At 38.3% G+C, this 24,030-nt stretch overlaps 1 protein-coding gene across 1 annotated transcript in view; it reads right to left on the reverse strand.

Moving 5' to 3' along the window:
* Window positions 1-238: 238 nt before the first annotated feature.
* LOC307268871 (adenylate cyclase type 2) overlaps window positions 239-24,030 on the reverse strand; it is a 35,210-nt gene continuing 11,418 nt past the window's right edge. Inside the window, exons 8-26 of the mRNA XM_080051655.1 lie at window positions 23,325-23,452; window positions 20,469-20,627; window positions 18,900-19,053; window positions 17,981-18,160; window positions 17,380-17,408; window positions 16,959-17,012; window positions 16,586-16,649; window positions 16,097-16,194; window positions 14,362-14,446; window positions 11,734-11,871; window positions 11,366-11,443; window positions 9,701-9,876; window positions 7,194-7,278; window positions 6,557-6,715; window positions 5,606-5,752; window positions 5,043-5,150; window positions 4,407-4,521; window positions 3,331-3,455; window positions 239-2,564 (exon numbers count right to left, since the gene is read on the reverse strand). Coding sequence (XP_079907781.1) covers window positions 2,430-2,564; window positions 3,331-3,455; window positions 4,407-4,521; window positions 5,043-5,150; window positions 5,606-5,752; window positions 6,557-6,715; window positions 7,194-7,278; window positions 9,701-9,876; window positions 11,366-11,443; window positions 11,734-11,871; window positions 14,362-14,446; window positions 16,097-16,194; window positions 16,586-16,649; window positions 16,959-17,012; window positions 17,380-17,408; window positions 17,981-18,160; window positions 18,900-19,053; window positions 20,469-20,627; window positions 23,325-23,452 — 2,217 coding nt within the window. The 3' untranslated portion in view covers window positions 239-2,429. The remainder of the gene's footprint in view (window positions 2,565-3,330; window positions 3,456-4,406; window positions 4,522-5,042; window positions 5,151-5,605; window positions 5,753-6,556; window positions 6,716-7,193; window positions 7,279-9,700; window positions 9,877-11,365; window positions 11,444-11,733; window positions 11,872-14,361; window positions 14,447-16,096; window positions 16,195-16,585; window positions 16,650-16,958; window positions 17,013-17,379; window positions 17,409-17,980; window positions 18,161-18,899; window positions 19,054-20,468; window positions 20,628-23,324; window positions 23,453-24,030) is intronic.

Below are 24,030 nucleotides of genomic sequence, written 5' to 3' on the forward strand. Positions count from 1 at the left end.
CCAGCGGGAGCCAATAGCAAACGAGCGGTGTGTCGTCTTAGCCAATCAGAGAAGGGTGTGGGCGTTACCGAAAATCAGAGGGAAATTCCACAGTTCTTCTTGATGGGGAAAGTAATATGAATGCACACACACAAACACACATCAGTGCTTTTATAGTTTTTATTAGTTCATAAATAGAATAGAAAAATATTTCCCTATATAACAAACTCTTTATGTTTACATTCAAAAATTCACTTCATCCCTCATGGATATATAGGCTATATTCTATATACTAGAAAAAACGGATACATACGTTGTGCTATTATCAACAGTGGGTTGCTAATGCAGAACTCCACAAAAAAAAAAATACATACAGCATATTAGAAAGTGCAAAGACAAATGTGCATTATATGACTTTTCAATTACAGCATCAACTGTAATTTATATCTACATGGCGGCAGTTAATCTCACCGACTCCAGCGGTGAGCTATGAAAAGAAAACAGTAGTAGGCCTAGATAATTTCCTTTCTGGTCTGTGATACAGTGAATGGTAAATGGCCTTCACTTATATAGCGCTTTTCCCTGTTTTTTTTCACAGACCCAAAGCGCTATACATTGTTTTGTACACATTCACACACACATTCATACACCGATAGCAGCAGCTACCACGCAGGGTGCAAGCCAACAATCGGGAGCAATTTGGGGTTCAGTGTCTCTTTGTCGAGGGACACTTGGACATGTGGCGGGGAGGCGGGGAATCGAACCACTGACCCTGTAACCCAGTGGACGACCGCCCTACCTGCTTTGCCACAGCCGCATTCAACAAGTCATTGTCTACTTCTACATTTGTACAAGTGTATAGGGTGTGAGAACTTCTTAAATTGTTTCATTTTAAATCTTTTTCATCAGACGTCAGAGGTTAAACAGTACAGGATTTCAAAATAAAAGACATAGATTATAGAAACAAAAACAACAACAAAATATACAGGACAAAATTCTGTGTTTTTTCTTCTCTCCGTTGCCGTGGATACTCACAGATTTATCTTGTCACTCAGGGGCGGTTGGAAAAGACTGACAGTTATCAACCATAGACTGTTTCATAGTGTTTCAAGTGCACACATTTTCTGCCACATTTTACTTTTAATAACATTTAATGACTCATAATGCTCTCTCTACCAAACTAAACCGAGTAAATGCTGTTTGGTAACTTTTATGAAACCACAATTGAGTAAAAAATATTGTAAATAACCTCATACAATATTGATACTTGTACAATATCCTTCATAAAACAACAGTTATCTTTGGTACATCTAACATTGACACATTATTTTTTTTCTTCCAATAAATATATAATAAAAAAATAATATAAAAACAGCATAATTATACTGCAAGTTTTCAGATGAATACAGTAAGAAGTGTGGGATGGGAACTTGCCCCACCTATACATACAATATAGTAGGCAATCAGCAACGTGGCTTTCCATGATATAGTCCATAAGTTGAAAGATCTCTGCTTTTAGTGCCAATTGTCGTCTTCATTTAACCGGTAAGGATGTTATTTATGGGCCGCCCGTAGCTCAGTGGGTGTGGCGTCCCCCCCTCCCCCCATCCCGGGCCAAGGCCACACAGCAGACCCTGGTTCGAATTCCACCTGGGTCAGTTCTCTGCATTTCCTCTCCTCTCTGCCCCATTTCAACTCTGTCTCTCCAATCTGTCTAATGAAGGAAAAATGCCCAAAAAATAATATAAAAAAAGGATGTTATTTAGTGTCTCATCCGTAGGACAGGAGATGCCCTGTGTTGCTACATCAAGTCAGTGTAGACGTTTGTGATGCTTCCAGCCAGGCGTAAACATATAGTAGTATTTTCAAATGCTTGTTTGTGTTTTGGTTGTTTAGGCAACCAAGAGTGAGTCATGTAGTGTCAGTTAAATTGCAACAGTTCATCATTTAGACACATCTGTTGCACCATTGTCCATTCAAACAAACACTAACAAACACACATTTTCCTAGCCTGGTCCTACCAGAGTCCAGACCATCGTTCTTCATTTCATTTGTACAGAAGGTCTGGAATCGCTCAATTGACAAACGTTAACTCACTTGAAGGCAGGCGGGTGTCTGTTGAAGTTTAAAACTATTAGATCTGCCCAGTGCCACTCTGGATCTGCCAACCAATCGCATGACATGTGCTTGTTGTGACGTAATGCGCCGGCTTCTGACTACTGATCCTGGCGCACGACCTCAACGTCATTGTTCTCAGCCACTCCCTCTGTTCGCTGATTGGACCGGTAAAACAAATCTGCTGGAGAAAACCCGCAAATACACCGCCGACCCAGACTTTCTTTATAGGTCCATGAGACTGACTACTGAAGGGAAATGAAAATTGAGTGGAAGCAGGTAGGCGGGCGGTGCCAGGCTAACATTTTGCATCTGTGTGTGACAGCATGCGTGGGTCAGAACTGAGGAGAGGAATGGTCCGTGTTGATGAAGTACGTGGTGAGATCTCCTTTCCCTTTGACATGAACTATTCCTCGCAGAGTGACGCTGTATCCAACGCTCTCCGCCATCTGAGCCGTCTCCTCGGTTACCTACAAGCAGTAGAGAAATACAGACAGACAAAATATGTTGTCACGTCTAGAGTAGGTAAATATATTAAATGAAAATATTTTCAACCAGTGCGATCAGTTAGAAGCAGTGATTTCAAAAGCGTAAAGAGAGTCTTGCTTGGGGGCGCCTTTAGCTCAGTTGGTAAGGCGTCCCCCTCCCGGGCCGGGCCCAGCAGCAGACCCGGGTTCGATTCCCACCCGCGGCCGTTCTCTGCATGTCACTCCCCTCTCTGCCCCATTTCACCTCTGTCTCTCTGCACTGCCAATAAAGCATAAAAATGCCCAAAAAATATCTTTAAAAAAAAAAGTCTTGCTTAATTAATATCTCTTTTTAGGTGCACTACGTACCTTTTGGGTGTGTCAGAGAGGTGACCCCCAGGAACACTGTTTGAAGTTATAAAGCAACCTTAAGAGTTACTGTTTCGCTGTTGTTGTTTTACAGCAGCAGGGCCCACAGTTTGGTTTATAAACATATTCTAGTCTCACGTTTGGTTCCTCAAAATAATTTTGTCTTGATTTATGATGATAGTTATTCAATACTAAGTATTACATGTAGAGAAAATATGTTTAGTAAACCAACTGCAGGCTCTACGGATGTAAACAAATCCCCCTCCTCTGAAACTGCATAGTGCACCTTTAAGTGCATTGTGTTTCTCATTGAGACAGGATGTAGGCAGGATGTTTAACCACAAGTCACCTGTACTCTTTAAATAAATAATAATATAATAAATAATAAACATTCCCTGACCTGTATCTTGTCCAATACGCCCGTGCTGTCCATCCTGCTCGCCACGTTGACAGAGTTTCCCCAGATATCGTACTGCGGCTTATGAGCTCCGATCACTCCAGCGATCACCGGACCGTGGTTTATGCCTACAAGTCAACAACACAGAGAGAAAATGTACTTCACTTAAATGTATCCTTCTTAAAACGTGCTCCGAGGAACTTTCAGTTTGTGTTCATTCTAGCAAGCCCATTTGGACAAAAGCAGTAGTGTTTTTACTACACCAGCTGTAGTTCCTGGGTGAGCGTATACCCATGACAAAGGCATTAAGAAAAACTATATAAAAATAGCATTCTTTGCACTGATGGTCTCGTTTGCTGTTACGTGTACAATGTGTACAATTTATGATCATCATAGGAAAAATTTGACTGTTTCAGAAATATTTCAAAGTTCCTCATAGCACCTTTTAAATAAGTAAACAGGTGTTAAAAAAAAGTGAACCAACGGACATGGAAAGTCGTTTTTACATTACAAAAGGCGGATTAAGATTTGGGGACTAAAGAAACAAGCTAGTCGTTATGTAGAAGTGTCTAAAGGCAGAGGGTACTGTATGGAATGTAAAACCCCCCAATGTCTATTTGTGATATTGGGCTATACAAATAAAACTGATAGGATTTGTTTGAAACAGGTGTTCAAAATAAGTGAACCAACAGACATGGAAAGTAGTTCTTAACTTACAAAAGGCGTATTAAAGGAATACTTCACCCATACGGAACCAGCGTTCTATCATTATAAAATAACAATTGTAATATAATGAATGAGGTTTTTCTTCCCTCAGTCTTCCCTTAGTCTTCCCTTGGCCCAGCTGTCCTGTTAATCCTAACCCTTACTGTGATGTCACAAGAAGGAAACTGTAGGGTTTGACAGTGAGACCATAAAACACTCTTTCTGCCTTTTCTCAGGCTAAGATGATCCGATTTAAATTTTCTTTGCACATTTATACTAAATAGGATCTCCGAGTTCAATACACCTTCATATTCCAACCGGTGAAGTAGGCCTTTAAGATTTGGGAAGCTAGTAGTCATGTAGAACGGACTCACCGATCCTGAGTTTGAAGCTGTTGAAGGAGTGAGTGTTGATGAGCTCCAGTTTCCCCATCAGCGCGATGGCAAACTCCATCATGGTGCGCACGTGACTGTAGGACATCTCAACCTTCTGCAGGGGGCGCCAGAGATCAGGTTAAATGGTTGAATTTTTTAAATATTTTTTTCCCCAAGATTATTCTCCCATTTATAATGAACAACTTCCACATTTTAAAGTTTCTTAATAAAGATAAATTAAAATACACCTTTTCAATTGAACATACAACAAATGAAATGACAAGGGATAAGAACAATAAAACATGAAAAAAAAATAAGTACATATAAAGCTCTGGAAAAAAATGAAGAGACCAGTCTGGATTTTTCTTGAATCTTTATCTCTATATTACTTAAAGGAAATGCTGGGAATTTGGAAGAAATGTTGTCAGTAGTTTGTAGAAGGAATCCAAAATGTTAATTCTACTCAAACATATGCCTATAAATAGTCAAACGAGAGACACTAAACGTTTGAACTTTAATTGCCTTGTGTCTGAATTGTGCCATAGAAATAAACCTGCCCTTGCCTTGCCTTGTAAATTATTTTAAAAGAAAATACATAAAAACAATGTGATTTCCGGAACTATTAATTAATCAAACCTTTTGCTCGTCCCCTTGAGGTGTTTGGGTCAGACCGACAGCAGCCATGTACGTGCTGCCGATGGTCTTTATCTTCTCCACGGAACAGAATTTGGGTTTAGAGAGAAGCTAGAAGACAGAGACACAAGGTAAAGGAGACAGAAAATCACAGTTTAGTTGGTGACACAGAGAAATTGATACAACCTGGTGAAGCTGAGACACTGATATATAAGATAGTATTGGAATTGGAAATGTATTCATTCAAAACAAGTAAAGAAAAAAGAAAATGATAAATGTATTTTATAAATATTGTTAAGGACACTTTATACTTATTGTTGTTTTGTGTTATGTGCATTTGTATGGGGCTTTTTTGAATGTTATTTTTAAAATTGTTTTGTTCGAAATAAGGAAGAAATTAATTTGAAATTAAATGGAAAAAAATTTAAATAACTACATTTTCAAAAAGGTGAACAGACAATGAAAAATAAAGCAAAAGGAACTGTCCAAAACTAGGTTAACGTGTTGGAAACGATATATGATATACGTAGTCCATAATAGTATAATACTATCTAATTTCCTCATACCTCATCAAAGTCTGATATGATCTCGTTGAGGAAGCGCAGACACTCCAGGCCGTCCCGGTTGGCGCTGCTCTCGCTGTAGAACTCTTTGAACTGCGGCACGGAGGCGAACATCACGCACACACACTCGTACGACTGACTGTACAGGTCCTGAAACAGAGTGTAAAAGGTTAGAGGTGCTGTTTCACTGTTGTTGTTTACAGCAGCAGGGCCCACAGCTTGGTTTACAAACACATTCTAGTTAACGTTCTAGTCAGAAGTGATTTTTTTTTTTTTTTTTTAAGATATTTTTTGGCATTTTTATGCTTTATTGATAGTGTAGAGACAGAGTTGAAATGGGGCAGAGAGGGGAGTGACATGCAGAGAATGACTGCGGGCTGGAATCGAACCCGGGTCCGCTGCTGGCCGAGGCCCATGGGGGGGACGCCCTACCAACTGAGCTAAGGGCGCCCCTGAAGTGAACATTTTTTAAGGTATATTCTCATGACTGAATAAACAAACTTTCCTCACAGGAAAATGTGATCCCTGGAACACTGTTTGAAGTTAGAAAGCTTCCTGAAAAGTTACTGTTTCACTGTTGTTGTTTACAGCAGCAGGGCCCACAGTTTGGTTTACAAACATATTCTAGTCTTAACATTTAGTTCCAGGTTCCTCTAAATAATTTAGTTTTTATTCAAGATGATAGAATTATTCAATAGAATGACATGTAGAGAAAATATGTTTTGTGAACTAACTGCAGGCTCTGTGAATGTAAACAAATCCCCCTCCTCTGAAATTACACAGTGCACCATTCTGCGGCAATTTTTTGAGACTTTTAAAGAAATATTTAAAAGTTCCTCGTAGCTACTTTTAATGAATATCTACTGTACATCTCCGCCATATAAAATGTTGCGGAGATAAATAAAATGTAATGTTATGTAATATCTCCGCCATGTTTGTTTTTCTTTTTTCTACCTGGTTGCGAATGGTTTTTCCCATGAAGAAGCACGCGACGTGTAGCGGCAGGACATTCTGAAGCAGCAGCTTGTTGACGTTCTCCATGGTTTCCATCTCCTCGCGTTCCGTCTGGAAACATTGCTGCAGCAGGAAATCTACCCGGCAACTCAGCTCGTCCTGAGAGGAGAAAAAATAAACGGTGAGACATGTTTGTTTGTGAACCTTAGATATGTACACACACACACACAGGCACACACACACACACACACAGACAGACACACACACACACACACACAGACAGACAGACAGACAGACACACAGACACACAGACAGACAGACAGACAGACACACAGACACACAGGAATAAATAAAATGGTAAGAAATATTTGTGATCAACCTTGAATATAAGTTTATTATGTTTTAAGACAAAAACAAGATGTACACAGATAGACAGACAGATGTGACAGACAGACAGTCGGACAGACAGACAGACAGACAGACAGACAGACAGACAGACAGACAGACAGACAGACAGACAGACAGACAGACAGACAGACACACACACACACACACACACACACACACACACACACACACACACACACACACACACACACACACACACACACACACACACACACACACACACACACACCTGTCTGGCCAGTATGAGGCAAACGATGTAGAAGATGACCAGCCAAAACCCAGACATGATCTGAGGGTCCTTCAGCACTCCCGGCCTGTAGAACAAAACATAATTAACACAAAACTATCAAACAATTAAGTGTTCATAAATATTACAGAACAAAACTTTTTTCAAAGGACTGTGTGGGCGTTACAGTTAAAGATTTGATTGACATGTGCCTCATTTTCAATTATACCAGCATTCCAATACCCATACTCATACGCTATTTAGTATGGAGGAAAACAGATATAGGATGTCCCAGTTCTTGTGGTCAGATTGAGTATGCTTAAAAAGGTCAAAAGGTCACTGCTACATCCTTACATACTGTATTGTGAGGTCGCAGTGAGCTTGTACCACATTGTAGCTTCTTAGGAGCTTTACCTTCTTTAAAAGTGCAGTGTGTAATATGACATCATCAAGTAAGTTCTAGAAAGTTCTAGAATGCAACACTCCCTGGGTTACCCCAAGCCTTTCGAATAATAACAGAAGCTACAGTGGCCTTCAAGGACAAGAACAATTCTAAATTTTAAACAATGCACCTGATGACATTCCAACTATGACACTTTGAAGATGGCGGCACTAGGCCTTGGTCCAAGATATGCAGAAATATGGACATATATGAGACCCTTTCTAAGGGGAAAAAAATAATTAAAAAAAATGTTTTCAGCTATTATGCACTAAATTAAATGTACGTATGGATATTATAATTACTTTCTACAAAATCTGCTAGGAAATAAAACCCAAAATTCTACACACTGCAGGTTTAAACCATTGCCTACCACCACTGGACTTTCACAGTCATAAAACCGTCAGGCTGTATTATATATTTCTAGTTTTCATAGTAAGAGCGTTGTGTATCTCACAGTCATATGAGCCTGAATCCCCCTGGAGGAAAAGCCTTTGTCTGTTATAGAACGCTCCTGAATAAATGATGCTGATGGGAAACTCACCACAAAGCAAACACACATTGAGTGTCAGACAAAAGGGCCTGAAACCGAACGCCTTGGCTTGGCATAAAAGACGGAGTGATGACTATAGATAGCGGTGAATGAATGTGCAGGAGTGGAAAAGGGCACTTCAGCAGGATTACTGAGAGCCTGTGATTGTGTTGGTGAGAACAAGCTAATGTGAAATTCAAGCCGGCGAACTTTCATGCATCTTATTTCTAACAGTTTGTGTGTTAATGTGAGACAGTGGGGAAAATGACTAGACAGAAACAGGCTCAAAACAAATGAACAATTGGACTCGAAGCCGTTATGATAATAAATTTAAACTTCCTACACTGATTGTTTTGCCTTTTTGTTTATTGAGTGGCCGTTGTTCTGTTTTCCTGTTTGATTTTTTGTGCGGAATGCTTTTTTGTGAAGTACTTTGTAACTATTGTTTGTTTAAAGTGCTATACAAATAAGTCTTATCCTTTTATGGCCCGAAATGGAACCAAGAGGCTACAGGGATTATGTTTAATAAAAAAACCTGTAGGGCATCACATTTAAAGTATTTAAATTTTTTGGCGATCCATTGAATATTTTTATTTAATTTATCGATTTCTTGTTAAAAAAGTTAAAAAACTTGGAAATCAGGAAAAGTAGAAAAATGTAAACAGATATTGCAGCATTTCCTCGAACATATAGAAGTGCTGAAGTGACCTTCATGACACCTTTTTGACTTTTTTCTTAACATTTACCTTTAAATTAAACAATGTCTTAGAAACCTTTTAAGTAAAGTACGGCATATTAGTTGTTCATTTTGTTTTGTCTTTTGTTTGTGTGATCGCTTTTTTCAGTTGTGTGTTTGTGTTGTTTAAAAAGAAAACCCAAAAATAAAGTTTTTAAAAGAAAAGAGTAAAGAACTTCACAATTTCCAAGATGTTGACGCCTTAAAAGACAAAGATATTAAAAATTATACTGATCCTAATCCTCAAATATGAAACGCTGGTACCAACCATTTTCACTTTAACTCACTTATTATTTCACCACTACAGAGACCTGCTCTTTGCTGTTCAGGAAGTAGCTTGGATTTCAATCTTTGTATCAATATCCAACATGAGAACTTTATTTGGGCAACAGAAGAAAAAAACCAACCTCACCAAACATCAAAGCTACCCTGCTGTTTTCATTTCAAATTTCAAAATAATGTTCACGCCCATAAAGCTACATGGGAACCCCTATTGTTTTTGTGTTATTTAGACAATTTTTTGGGCATTTTCAAGCTTTATTAGATAGTACAGAGTTGAAATGGGGAGACAGAGAGAGAGAGAGAGAGGGGGGATGACCTGCAGTAAAGGTCCACAGGTCGGATTTGAACCCGCAACCCCTGCAACAAAGGCCGGAGCCAATATGGTACACGCTCTATCCACTACGCCACCGGAGCGCCCCACTGCTCATACTGTTACAATGTTATGGCGATGGTTGGTGGTTGAGTGTGTTAATCAGTAGATTATTATATATTATACCTGTTGTTTTTTAAACGCGACTCACTTGGTGTTGTTGTAAAGCAGGTAGACGAGGCAGTGGGACCTGGGAGCGTAAACATGCAGGAAGAGGGCCAGGTAAACCACCACGGCTAGCGTTAGCAACAAGGTCTTCACAGAGAGGCACGTCCGAACGAAAACGATCACTCCCAGCATGGCCAGCAGGCAGCAATACAGGTAGTACTGGGGGATGGAAGGGGAAGGAGAAAACAAAAATGTGACTTATGGCAAGTTAGCTGTCATGTTCAAAGCTTGTTTTGAAGCTCTCGACATTCGCGTGTAAAGAAAGAATGACCCGGGCCGAACTAACCTTACCGGGTGTGCCCTCTAATCACACACATTTCTGTGGGTCAATATAGTAAAAAATACCTTATACAATGCACAGTGTCAAAGAAAATGCTCAAATAAGACGGAGTATAAGGCCCAGGTTTGCAAAATAAATAAATAAATAAATAAATAAATAAATAAAGAGACAGATAGATAGATAAATTAATAACAAAGTCCTAATTCTAAGAAAATTGGAATAATTCAATAGGTCAATATAAAGGCCAGCAGGCAGCAGTATAGGTAGTACTGGGTGATAGATGGGGAAGGAGAGAAAATATGAGTTATGGCAAGAGAGAGGCTATTGCACTGCAGGATATTTCAGGCTTTATAAATCACTAATCAACACTGTTCAATCAGCGGCGACGCATTAAAGTGGACAGAATGTAAACAGTTCCATCTAGGTGTCCATACATCAGGGGTTAATCCACACCTATGGAATGTTCTCCAGCCAATCAGAATAGAGTATTCGCACAGACTATGGTATAAGGCAAGTTAGCTGTGATGTTCAAGGCAAAATGTTGGATTGTCCTTAACTCAAACTACACGTTATTCTTTTGTTTTTAAGAGCTCAGGGTTATCGGTTTAATTGTATCTATCTGTATATGTGTTTATATTCCTTTCTTTCTTGTGCATGTGAAACAATGATAACTGAAAAAGTACAATTATTATGGCAGGCAGCAATACAGGTAATACTGGATGTGTCAAGACAGAGGTGAGGGGAAGGGGAAAAAATTTGAGTTATGAAAATCTAGCTGTCATGTTCAAAGCTTGTTCCAAAGCTCTCGACTTTCAAGTGCCAAGAAAGAATCTGAGTAACAATCTCTTGGGGTTGTATATTAACTATCTGAAGGTAGAGACAACTTTAGGATATAGTTCTCCTTTATGAATGAAGCCAAACTAATGTCTTCACCTTCTATGGTAGGAAACTAAAGCCCCAATAATGATCCAATGAACTACACGTTATTACTTTGTTTATTTTCTTTCTCGAGTTGTCTCTATCCAGCTATTTATATGTTATATTTTATTCAGTTATGCATTTGTTTTGCCCTTGTTTCTTGTGCGATAACATTATACCTGAAAATGTAAAATTAGCAAAAAAAATGCCACATTTTGTTGTATCACAGTCTTTGCATTTATTGGAAATAGTCGCTGCTGTATTGGCAAAGACAATGAGTGTTTTTTTTTTTGTTTTTTTTTATTTATTGGGTTTTTTAATTTTTAAGGGACAACAAGAACATACACAAGGAACAGCTGCCTCCGAGCTCAAATATATATATATATTTTTTTATGCTTTTATTGATAAATAAGTGGTTTTCTACATAAATGTTAATTTGTAGGAACTTACAGGTACAGTGTAGAGTTTGAGACTCTCCAGCTCTGTCCTGTTGGCGATGGACGTGCAGTTGTTTCCCGGGAGGAAGAACTGAAAGAACGGCAAGATGTTTAAAAGAAAGACAAGGAGAAAAATAAAAATAAAAAAAAATTAAATTAATTAATAGAAAAATAAATAAAATTTGAAATTCAATTATATTAAAATGAATAGGAAAAAAATATATATAAAAACTTATTAAATTAATATAAAATAAAATAGATATAAATAAGTTAAAAATTTAAAATTAAATTATATCAAAATTAATAATTAAAAAAATGAATTAATCTATCAATGACAGTAAAAAAAAAAATAGCACGGGGGAAAATTTAAGAGTTCCTCACAAAGTTGAGAATGGCCATGAGCAGCGTGATGAGAACACAGAGCGTCACCACAAACAGCCTGAGCACCGCCCGGGTGGAGACGCCTCGCGACAGGCCCGAAATCCACTGCACACTCAGAGGCATCTTGGAACGCCATTTCTACAATAAAACAACAAGAACATGCATTGAAATATTTAACACGGAAATTCTGAGGGTCGTTATTATAACTGTCCCTGCGTTCCAAATCACGTACTTTTTCTCTTTATTACACTACATACTAAAGAGTTTTAGGGCCACAGGAGAGAAATGAAATCAGATAAGGAAGATTGTTTTTCATTATGTCGAGAAATGTCAAGAATAAAGACGAATACTCCGGCATGCTATTTGAGTTAGTGGGGCATTTATTTATTTTCAGCATAATACAATTGACGTGCATGTATTGGGACATCCTAAATCTTTTTCTGGCCTACTAAATAATAGGGAAGTATGGGGATTGGAACGCAGGGAATACCTTTTACAATGCACAGTGTCTGAGAAAATGCTCAAATATGATGGAGTATTAGGGCCAGGTTCGTAGGATGGCCTAGAGCGGGGGTCACTAACAGGCGGACCGCGGTCCGGGTCCGGACCCAGACGCCGTCCTATACGGACCCGGACCTGTAGTCAATCAATTATTTAAGTATTTAAAATTTTGACGGGGCGCTTCTATTTTGACCGGCGCAGCTTTTCTAGACTTTAGCTAATCAGGAAATGCTTTCGAGTTAAGCCATCCCGCCTCCTGCTACTCAGGCAGCCAATCGAATCTGTGCATTCCCGGCTCAGGCTGGCTCACAGACAGAGACAGTGAGCTATCATGCGAGAGATGACAGAGAGAAGTGCAAGAATTACGAGAATTTCAGCGAAATAAGTCAGATTAGAGTGAGAAAGACAGCGGGAGGAGAGTGAGAGACAGCTTTCTCTCTCGCTCGCCCGCTCGCTCACCGGCTCCGTGTGTCGCGAGCGAGTTAACGAGCGATCAACAGCTGAGTTTTTTCCTATTATTTACTATCTATGGTTTTTTCCCCTTTTGTAAGACTGGTGAAAACCGGTCAAGGTGCAATCATGTGGACTCTCTATTACCCTGATGTAGACCCATGTGTGAATGACACAGACATAAGATTGACATAATCACCAATCGCCAGCAGCACTGCATCTACTGCCCACAACAGCAACAGGAAAAACATTATTTAAAAAAAAAATGTGTATGTAGTTTCAATTATCTACATTTTAAGTTTTACATATTCTTAGTAATGGCAGAATTTATAAATACAGGTTAATTTGTTTGCAAGATATTTGGCAGTAGCCCCCACTAACATTAGCGAAAGCTAGTGGTCATCTGTCCCTCAGTCCAGTTATCTGGCTGCTAGCAAGTTATGTTGTTTTGTTAATTTTTCTATTCATCTTAACTATATTAAATGTTGACCTTTTCTTTTATTATTTTCCCCAGAATGCACCAGAATGCTCCGATTACATTCTAAAAACACAAAAAAAAACCCTACAGGGGTTTAGTTTCTGACATGTCACTTTTTCAGAGCTTTTCAAAATTGCAAAATAAAAATCCAGTATTAGACAAAGTGGGAGATTACTATGTTAAACAAACATAGTAGGTATAGTGAAGTTTAGAAATGATACATTGAAAATATTTCTCAAAATTATTTAATTTTTCAAAAATGAATTATATATTTTATCTTTATTTTAAGATTATTATTATATTTATTTTCACCATTTTATTTTTAAATGCAGCCCTTCTCTATGAAGAGATTAGTTTCAGTTGAGTCACTTAAATAATACATATATCTTCAGTATTATATATCTATAATTATTTAAAAGTGAGAATAAATATTGTTGAAATATTTTTGAATTGTTCTTTCTATATTGATCTGACAGTCAGTTGTTAATTACATGCAGACGTTGATACAACTACTAGGCTACTTCACTATATATCACACTGAATCATAACGCAAGTTAGACATTATGATGTTCCGGACCTTTGCTTGAGGACATTTTCTCTAACTGGACCTATTTGAATTTTAGTTGAATACCCCTGGCCTAGAGGAAAGAGGGGCCGACCAGTAACCATGAGGTCTCTGGTTCCTCCTCCCAGTAACCATGAGGTCTCTGGTTCCTCCTCCCAGTAACCATGAGGTCTCTGGTTCCTCCTCCCAGTAAACATGAGGTCTCTGGTTCCTCCTCCCAGTAACCATGAAGTCTCTGGTTCCTCCTCCCAGTAACCATGAGGTCTCTGGTTCCTCCTCCCAGTAACCATGAGGTCTCTGGTTCCTCCTCCCAGTAACCATGAGGTCTCTGGTTCCTCCTCCCAGTAACCATGAGGTCTCTGGTTCTTCCTCCCAGTAACCATGAGGTCTATGGTTCCTCCTCCCAGTAACCATGAGGTCTCTGGTTGGATCCCCGGCACCAGACAGGAGGGTGTTAGTAGTAAAACTAGTGGTGGCTGCTATTACATGTACGGTGCCCACCATCTCTACCAAAGTGCCCTTGAGCAAGACACTTAACCCAACCAACCTAACCTAACCAAATTGCTGTTGACAATTATAATTTATGATATATCGCTGTTATTATAAAGAAGAATAAACACGTGTTTTCGTTTACCTCCAAGTATCCAGTGAAGGCGACGGCCAGAAGCAGAACCATCACAGGGAAGGTGGAACCGTAAGACACGGCCATCTCAAAGTTACTGCGTAAAAAACAACATTCAAGATTAAGCAAATAAGATGCATTTATGTGAGTTGGTGAACAAGACATTGAGTGAGAGAGCTAGCTCGAAATACAAATTCATTTGTGAGATGGGATGACAATGATGTTTTTAATTGAAAGGTTTTCCCAGAAAAATAAGGTTTAACAAAATGTTGTTTTGATTTAAAGGTGCAGTATGCAGTCTTAGGGTGTATTCACACTGGGAAAGTCCGCTAGTTCACTTGCTTTGGTCCAGACCAAATTGAGTTTTGATTTTTTTTGTTTGGTGTGGTCCACTTTCACATTGCCCCTTTTGCAAGTGAACCAGCATTACGAAGCAAAACCACACGTGAGCTGAGGTCATTCATTCATTGGACAGACATTCTGGGGTGGAGAGAAGCAGGAAGCACGAAGTTAAAACTGCGAAATATACCATTGATATAATATGGGGTTAAAAATAATAAAAAGGCCTACATCTAACCTATAAATAAAGAGGAAAAACATCAAATTATTGTTGTTTCATATGGTTATAATATGTAGCCCTATGTCAATGCCACGTTATGTGGCTTGTAGCCTACGATATGAAACATCATTTTTACTGTATTTTTGGTGCTGGACGCGCGGCTCGCGAGAAGAATAGGCTCAAGCTGACACTCAGCTGATTAAGCTGTGTATCAGCTGGGTCGGCGCAGTTCAGCTCCAAACTGACACGGGGATAGTATTGACGGTCCCGTACATGGGGAGCAAAATAAAAACACACACTTCTTGCGCAGCGTGAACCTGTTGGCACTGTGCGGGAGACGCTCCCCTCTCCTGCATCTGATCGCTGAACACATTCAGCATTTTTACGCGTCCTCTCGATCAAATGTAATATATTGTTCTGGGCTCCCGGTCAAACCACAACTTTTCGTCCTAACAATGGCGACAACAACACTTTCCCATAATGTGAAGCTGACTGCAATTTATTAAAAAAGAAAAGAAAGAAAAGGCACAGTGCGTCCTGCATTTGGGTCGGATCGAGTTCGGACAAATTCACACCACAAACGAACTGCAGCAGAGTGCGTTTGAAAACGGACCGAGACTACCTCTTCAGCTGGGTCTCGGAGCGTTTGTTTGGTCCGCCCCCGAGTGCGATTGCTGTATTCACACCTGCCTGAAAGATGCGCACCGAAGGCAGAAGTGCATCTGAGTTCGTTTCAACCGAACTAAACACGGCATGTGTGAATACACCCTTAAAGGAGGGAGGTTTGTTGACATTTGCAGAGCTTGCAGTTAGTTTGTAAAAACATATTTTCTCTACATGTAATTGTTTGTAATGAAGAATTCTATCATCATAAATCAAAACTAAAAGATTTTGAAGAACCTGGATCCAAACATGAGACTAGAATATGTTTGTAAACCAAACTGTGGGCCCTGCTGCTGTAAACAACAACAGTGAAACAGTAACATTTCAGGAAGCTTTCTAACTTCAAACAGTGTTCCAGGGATCACATTTTCCCTTCTTTCCCTTCCCTTATTCAGTTACGAGAATAAACCTTAGAACATGTTCACTTCTCTGACTCACCCAAAGTTACATAGTGCACCTTTAATTTAGAACATTATGTTAAGTGTGAAAATGTGTTGCGTATGTGAGTGTGTGACCGATACTCACCGCTCAGAGACGAGAATCTGGACGGTGAACAGCGTGACAAAGACCAGAGCGATGCAGGTCATCGACTGGTGCAAACCGGTTACTTCTGAGAGGCGAAACTGCAACACAAACACACAGATATTAGACAAAAACACACACACACACACACACACACACACACACACACACACACACACACACACACACACACACACACAATACATCATTCATGCACACATACTACTGTACGCATGAACCCTCTTTACTCCTGTAACTGGTGACTAAGCTACTTATTTTAAAGTAGAGTACTAAAAGAGTAATAATTATTGAAGCAGAATTTTTTTGTGATGTTATACAATGAATTCTACACCAGAAGATAGGTTCCGTCTGGGAGCCCAATAGTATGAATACATGACAGACACAAAGGTTGCGTCTACTTTATTGAACAAAACAGTAAGTAATTACAGTATCTTATATCAAGTTAAAACAATAGAAATAAAGCTAGAGTACCTTTCTCTCCAGGCTCATGTCATTGAACAACAGAGTTAAACAGTTGAGCTTCTTTGCTCTCCTCCTAAATGAAGAAATAAAAAATAAATAAAACATGTGTACACAATAGAAAACATATCACAAAATTCTGAGTTTTAAATTAATTGAAAAAGCTTTTTTTTTTAAATCAATATATTTATTAGTTTTTCCTTTTTTTTATCAAGAACAATATAAACAAAACAAAAGATACAAATATACAAACAATATCGACAAACAAGAACAAATAAAATACAAAGTTCAGCCAAAAGAAATTAAAGAGAGAGAGAGAGAGAGAGAGAGAGAGAGAGAGAGAGAGAAAAAAAAAATATTGGAAAAACTTTTGATGAAAACCTACCCTGCGTGGTCAAGCGTGTCCAGTGATCCCCGCACACCGTTATCCACCACAAACCTGGGACCAAACAACAACACGTTAGAAACCGCTTTAACCAAAACAACGAACTGTAATACTGATTAAAGATGCTCCGAGGAACTTTCAGTTTGCGTTCATTCTAGCGCCCCCTTTGGACAAAAGCGGTAGTGTTTTTACTACGCCAGCTGTTGTTCCTGGGTGAGCGTATACCCCATGACAAAGGCATTAAGAAAAACTATATAAAAATAGAATTCTTTGCACTGATGGTCTTGTTCGCTGTAACATGTCATTCATGGTCATCAGAGGAAGATTGAGACTGTTTCAGAAATATTTAAAAGTTCCTCGTAGCACCTTTAAACTAGCAGTGTAATGTATTGTGCTACAGTATTATATATTGGAAACTTACGTTTGATTGTTTTGGTAAGTTGATCTTTCCTAAAACAAAAACACACACAAATACACATTGTCCAAAAAATGAATTACCTCATGCTTACCTTTGTCTAAATATCGAATAGAGACTTCATAATCAAACACTGATGACAGCAGACAAATGACCAGAGGCTTGTTAAGGGTGTGTAATATTTGCTGAAGGACTAACATACAAAAAAACCTCAAAAGCAAAAATAATTATCTAATATTTGTCTATGTAGTGCACATATGTATGCTATGTGTATTTTGGTGTGAATGTGTAACTAAACTAAGCAGAAAGCAATACTTCTTCCTACTCCTTTTCAGGCATATCAATGGAATATATGTAATATGCTTTTTATATTTCTTAATTGTGATAAAAAATACATCAAGTATAGAATAGACATTAGAAAAAGCGAATAAAAAAATTAATAGAAATACAAATTTAAAATTTAATAAAAATTACAGGTTAAAAGGGAAACAGAAAAGTCTTCAGATTTGATTCAAAAGAGCTGAAAAGAGCTGCCATTTTGTATTTTTGATGTGTCCGAAATAAATTAATTCAATTCAATTCAATTCAATTAAATTCAAATACGTACAGTGGTCTGGTTTGATTGGTTCATTGCAGCGTTGCTAGGCATGATAGAATTGGTGGTAGCCGTGGCGTCGGGGTTGCTAAGGTCGGCGAAGGGATGGATGCTCCTCCAGCTCTGCAGGTACTGGGACATCCTGACTGACGCACGCTGCCTCGTCTCTCCTCCGGACGAAAGACTGTTGCCCTGAAATATACAGGTCAAACTCATATAATTAGAATATCATGGAAAATGAATTGGAATTGAGGCAAGAATTCATTCAAAAGGGGCCCAAACCAAGTACTGAGTACATATGGATGATTATACTTTATATAGGGCTGACATTTCTGTATTGAAAATACCTTGTTCATTGATTTTATGTGATATTAAATTTTTCTGAGATTTTGCATTTTGGGGTTCTCATAAGCTGTAAGCCATATTAATCAAAATGATAACAAAGAAAGGCTTGAAATATATCACTTTGCATGTAATGAGTCTATATAATATATTATTTTCACCTTTTAAGTTGAATTACTGAAATAAATGAACTTTTGCACGATATTCTAATTTTTCGAGTTTCACCTGTACATGGAGATCACTTGAGTTACGTTAAGTTTAATTTAAGTTGACTTTAATTTGTCAATTTACACAAGGTATACATTGAAATTTGTTCTTTGCATGTCCCCTCTTAGGTAACCAACGATTCTCCACTCAATTATACTGTACAATAGTAAACATTTAAAATGCCATTTCTTTTATTAAAGGGTTCATCCTTAGAAGCACAAATTCAACACAGACATACCCACACAAACAAACACACACACACACACACACACACACACACACACACACACACACACACACACACACACACACACACACACACACACACACACACACACAAACAATTCATGTCCACGTTGCATATTAACATGTTTGCACTTACAAATTTCGGCCTCTTGTTGATCATTTTGCGTGGGTCGATCACCAGATATGTTTTTCTCCCTTTGAGCAGCTCATTCCTGGTCCCCCCGTCTCCCTCTTCCACGTCGTATTTCCCGTTCAGGTGCTGCCGTGTGTCATCCGTTATGTGGACTCGCCTATCGATAATAACAGTATGAAAAACAAAATGTGTTACTTATAGGTATAGAGTCAGCGATTTTGAAGAACGCTTGTTGTCAAAATCAGTGAATGTCTCCTCACGATGTGCTATCTGTCCGTACTGTGTATGCGCTGAAAATGAATCCAGTGTTGTTAATACACAGCCTAGGCTTTGTAAACAGGCACGTTGCTAGCTACGGTGGCCCCTTTGTTTACATACCAGTTGACAGAGCCTAAACTGTGTATTAAAGGCCTACTTCACCGGTTTGAATATGAAGGTGTATTGAATTCTGAGATCCTATGTAGTATAAATGTGCAAAAAAAATTGAAATTGGTTCATCCTAGCCTGAGAAAAGGCAGAAAGAGTGTTTTTTTAACCCTATATTAATCTTACTGTGACATCACAGTAAGATAAATATAGGGTTAAAAAAAACCTTACTTTGTAAATATTACTTTGATTTCTCCTACTGTGACATCACAGTAATATTTACAAAGTAATTTTTTTTTTAACCCTATATTTATCTTACTGTGATGTCACAGTAAGATTAATATAGGGTTAAAAAAAAACACTCTTTCTGCCTTTTCTCAGGCAAGGATGAACCGATTTTTTTTTTTTTTGCACATTTATACTACATGGGATCTCAGAATTCAATACACCTTCATATTCCCACCGGTGAAGTAGGCCTTTAACACTGGATTTTTCTGCACACATAGGTACGTACAGGTAATAATAATAATAATAATAATTGATAGGCTTATATAGCGCTTTTTTGGAGGTCACTCAAAGACGCTTTACATCGCATAGAATATACATAAAAAAATAAAATAAAAAATAAAAAAAAAACACACGAAAACAAATTCAAAATAGAGTCAGCTTTGGTAGCGGATCACAAGGAGATATTCACAGATTTTTTTTTAATAAAAAGTGTGTTTACAGGAATCGCTGATAAGCACATTTAAAAAGATGCAGAGAGCAACAAATCTCAAAACATGTCTTTGTCCTCTACTATCACCCATGTTGTTGCCTTATCAGTTTATTACAGGTCATCAATCATCTCCACAGGCTCAAAAGTTTTACTATCTCCAAACAGATTTTAAGATTTTCGGGGGCGCTCGTGATGTAATGGTTAGAGCGCTCCCCCTCCCCCACCCCCCATAGAGGTTCAGTCCTCTTCACAGCAGACCACGGGTTAGAATCCAGCCCGTGGTCGTTCTCTGCATGTCATTCCCCTCTCTGACCCATTTCATCTCCGTCTCTCCAAACTGTCTAATAAAAGCATAACTAGCCAACCCCCCATATAAAGGCCAGCCGTCATTCTCTGCATGTCATTCCCCTCTCTGCCACATTTCATGTCTGTCTAATAAAGCATAAAAATACCCCCAAAAAAAATAAATAAAAAAAAAACATTCTCACCCAGGCAGGCCTCCAGACTCCATGTGATTGGCTAAGGTGACGTCATGTGACCAGACGTCGTACTGCCACTTCTGTAGACCAATCACGCCGCAGAGCACATTGCCCGTGTGCACGCCCACTCTCATGCTGATCTCAACCCCCGTCGCCTCGCGCAGTTTGCTACACGGAGACAAAAGCATAAATGACAATCAGAATCAAAACAGTGTAAATATACGTGTTGAGTCCTGCTAACTTCTGGCTCTACTTGTTAGGCTATCAAGTCATTTGAAAATAACATTTACTGTACATTTTTTAAATAACAGCCGACTCCCAATTAAACACCCTTGTCCTAAAGAAGCCGGATGTGTTTACATATAGTGACATTTTAATGCACAAATGTTAAACAAGTTAAAATGTGTCTTTTGATTTTGGAACAACCGTCACACTAGTAAAACAGTTGTTCAACTGTTTGTATTTAAAGGTGCTACGAGGAACTTTTAAATATTTCTGAAACAATCAAATGTTTCCTCTGATGATTTTAAATGATATGTAACAGAAAAAAAGACCAGCAGTGCAAAGAATGCTATTTTTATATAGTTTTTCTCAATGCCTTTGTCATGGGTATATGCTCATCCAGGAACAACAGCTGGTATAGTTAAACACTACCGCTTTTGTCCAAAGGGGGTGCAAGAATGTACACAAGCTGAAAGTTCCTCGGAGCAGCTTTAACATTTGAAATATGTTTCTGTTTCTTTTCATTGTATTTCACAGTCATTAAAGAAATCTATCTTAATCCATTGAACTTTAAATGTTTTATTTCTCATTCGCTTTGCTAATGTGTATTCTATACTTGATGTATTTTAGTCTTGCCCCTGTAAAGCACTTTGAAAGGCCTTGTGTCTGAATTGTGCTATAGAAATAAACCTGCCTTGCCTTGCCTTAGCACTAGCAAGCTTAGAAAACTCCTCTTATTCATGACATGACTAAACTTTACATCTGATTAGATTCTTCATGTGGAAATTTGTTGTTGAAAGTTGTGTTCATCCACTTGGGATTAAGTAAATAAATAATGTGGGGGCGCCCTTAGCTCAGTTGGTAGGGCGTCCCCCCCCCCCATGGGCCTCGGCCAGCAGCGGACCCGGGTTCCATTCCAGCCCGCGGTCGTTCTCTGCATGTCACTCCCCTCTCTGCCCCATTTCAACTCTGTCTCTACACTATCAATAAAGCATAAAAATGCCAAAAAATATCTTAAAAAAAAAAAAAAAGTAAATAAGTAATGTAACTTTATTTAAACAGGGACAATGTACACCAGTAACATTAACCTTGTTTAGAGCAAGGAGAGGTGCATTGTTCTAGGTTTTAGCAAACTGCTATTTTCCCCCTGTAGTTTTGCCACACGTTGCAAACAGTGAGTTAATTGTCCTTCTCAGTCACCTGGTATGACTGCCAAACCGGTCAAGCCATTTTCTCAGGGCATGGACCAAATAGGCTTGCATGTGTTACATCATCTGATTGGCATTAATAACAACCTCTTATCAAACTATTTTAATGTTTAGCGGCCCATAGCTGCACTTTCCAATTTAACTGGCCACCTTAACATATAATGGCACTGTGAGCTTGGAACTATAACATACAGCTCCGGAATTTTTTTTAGAGACCAGTCTGGATTTCTCTCAAATTTTCATCTCTACATAACTTACTGAAAATGCCCTTAATGACAAAAACTGTATTGGAATTAGGTAGAAATGTTGTCAGTTGTTTATATCATAAAACCAAAATGTTCATTCTACTCAAACACAGGCCTATAAATAGTAAAACGAGAGACACTGAACATTTGGAGTGGTCTCTTAATTTTTTCCGGAGCTGTATATGTGCTGTGGTTCCAGTTAAAGAGGAAATGAGAGTGACATTAAGGGGCCAAAGGAACTATGAGGAAGTTACAACAGAGAGCAGTTGTAGCTCATGCAAATCCAGTCATGAATAGCTTTTATTCTTCTGACTGGGAAAACGGAAATCAGGAGGGACGAACCTAGTCACAACAACTTTTGTTTTATAATACAATTTTAAATAATAACACATCAAATAACCTAATTAACAGATTCTTAAGCTTTGTATATCGTTAGCCTCATAGCATAATTGCCTAAATCATATTTACTCTACTCTACATCTACTCTTTTCTACATCTACTCTACATCTACCTTACCCTACTCCATAACCCTTAAAATATGACTTAGGCAATTATGCTATTAGGCTAACGATGTGTCCCATGTTATTGATGAACTTGGTTATATATCACATTGGTGTAGCACACTGAAAAAGGAGGTATATATACTGTATATTAATGGCCAACTCTTATCTACACTCGAATTTGGGGGAAAGAGACTTCAGTCCGAACAGACACGGATATGACCGGCCTACATGATGTCTAATACAGGCTAATCTTGAATCTTTACGTATTTTCTTTGTTTTTACTATCGCTTGAATGCAATTTCTAATGTCTCATCTTGATGTATGTCATGCCCCTGTAAAGCACTTTGAACACTTTGGTCTTGTGTCTGAGTTGTGCTATAGAAATATACTTGCTTTGCCTTGTATATATACAGTATATACAGCCGCGGATTTTTTGTTGTTGTTGATTTTTCTTAAATCTTTATCTCTACATTACTTATTGAAAATGTCCTGAATGACAATATTTGTATTGTGAATTTGGTAGAAATGTTGTCAGTAGTTTATATTATAAAATCAAAATGTTCATTTTACTCAAACATATGCCTATAAATAGTAAAACAAGAGACACTGAATATTTGGAATGGTCTCCTAATTTTTTTCCGGACCTGTATATATATATATTTAAAAGATAGATTCAGAGGAGCTGACCTGATGGCAGTGCACATGTCCAACCCCATCTGGACACAGTTTCTGGCGTGTGTGGGGATGTGGTCAGGTAAACCGGACACACAGTAGTAGCAGTCGCCCAAGATCTTAATGCGAAGACATCCATTCCTCTACAGATAGAAGGAAACAAGAGTGTGTGTGTGTGTGTGTGTGTGTGTGTGTGTGTGTGTGTGTGTGTGTTAGTGTGTGTGTGTGGGGAGGAGGGGGGGGGGGGGCGGACATAGAATTAGCTGGTTCATACACAAAATTATTCTTTGTGAAGAAATACTTTTTTTTTAATGAGCTTGTATTTCCTTTCTTTCAAAGTTATGTTTTACGTAATGTTACAGTTTACAAAAATATTAACAAATTGAACATAATTCCAACCCTAAAACTAAAATCCCCTAACCCCCTGGCTGTCACTCAATGGTTACAATCATTCCTAATTTTACATTTTATCAAGCGATAAACAACTTATTTGCATATATCAGAGTGCTCAAATCACGACACCATAGTAGTTAAAGCTGCTAATCAAGATGAGATGAAATTAAACCTGCAGTGTGTAGAATTTTGGGTTTTATTTCCTAGCAGATTTTGTAGAAAGTAATTATAATATCCATAAGTACATTTAATTTAGTGCATAATAGGTGATATTTTTTTTTATTATTATTTTTTCCCTTAGAAAGGGTCTCATATATGTCCATATTTC

Source organism: Ammodytes marinus, assembly GCF_949987685.1.
Source record: "Ammodytes marinus genome assembly, chromosome: 23".
Lineage (NCBI taxonomy): Eukaryota > Metazoa > Chordata > Actinopteri > Uranoscopiformes > Ammodytidae > Ammodytes > Ammodytes marinus.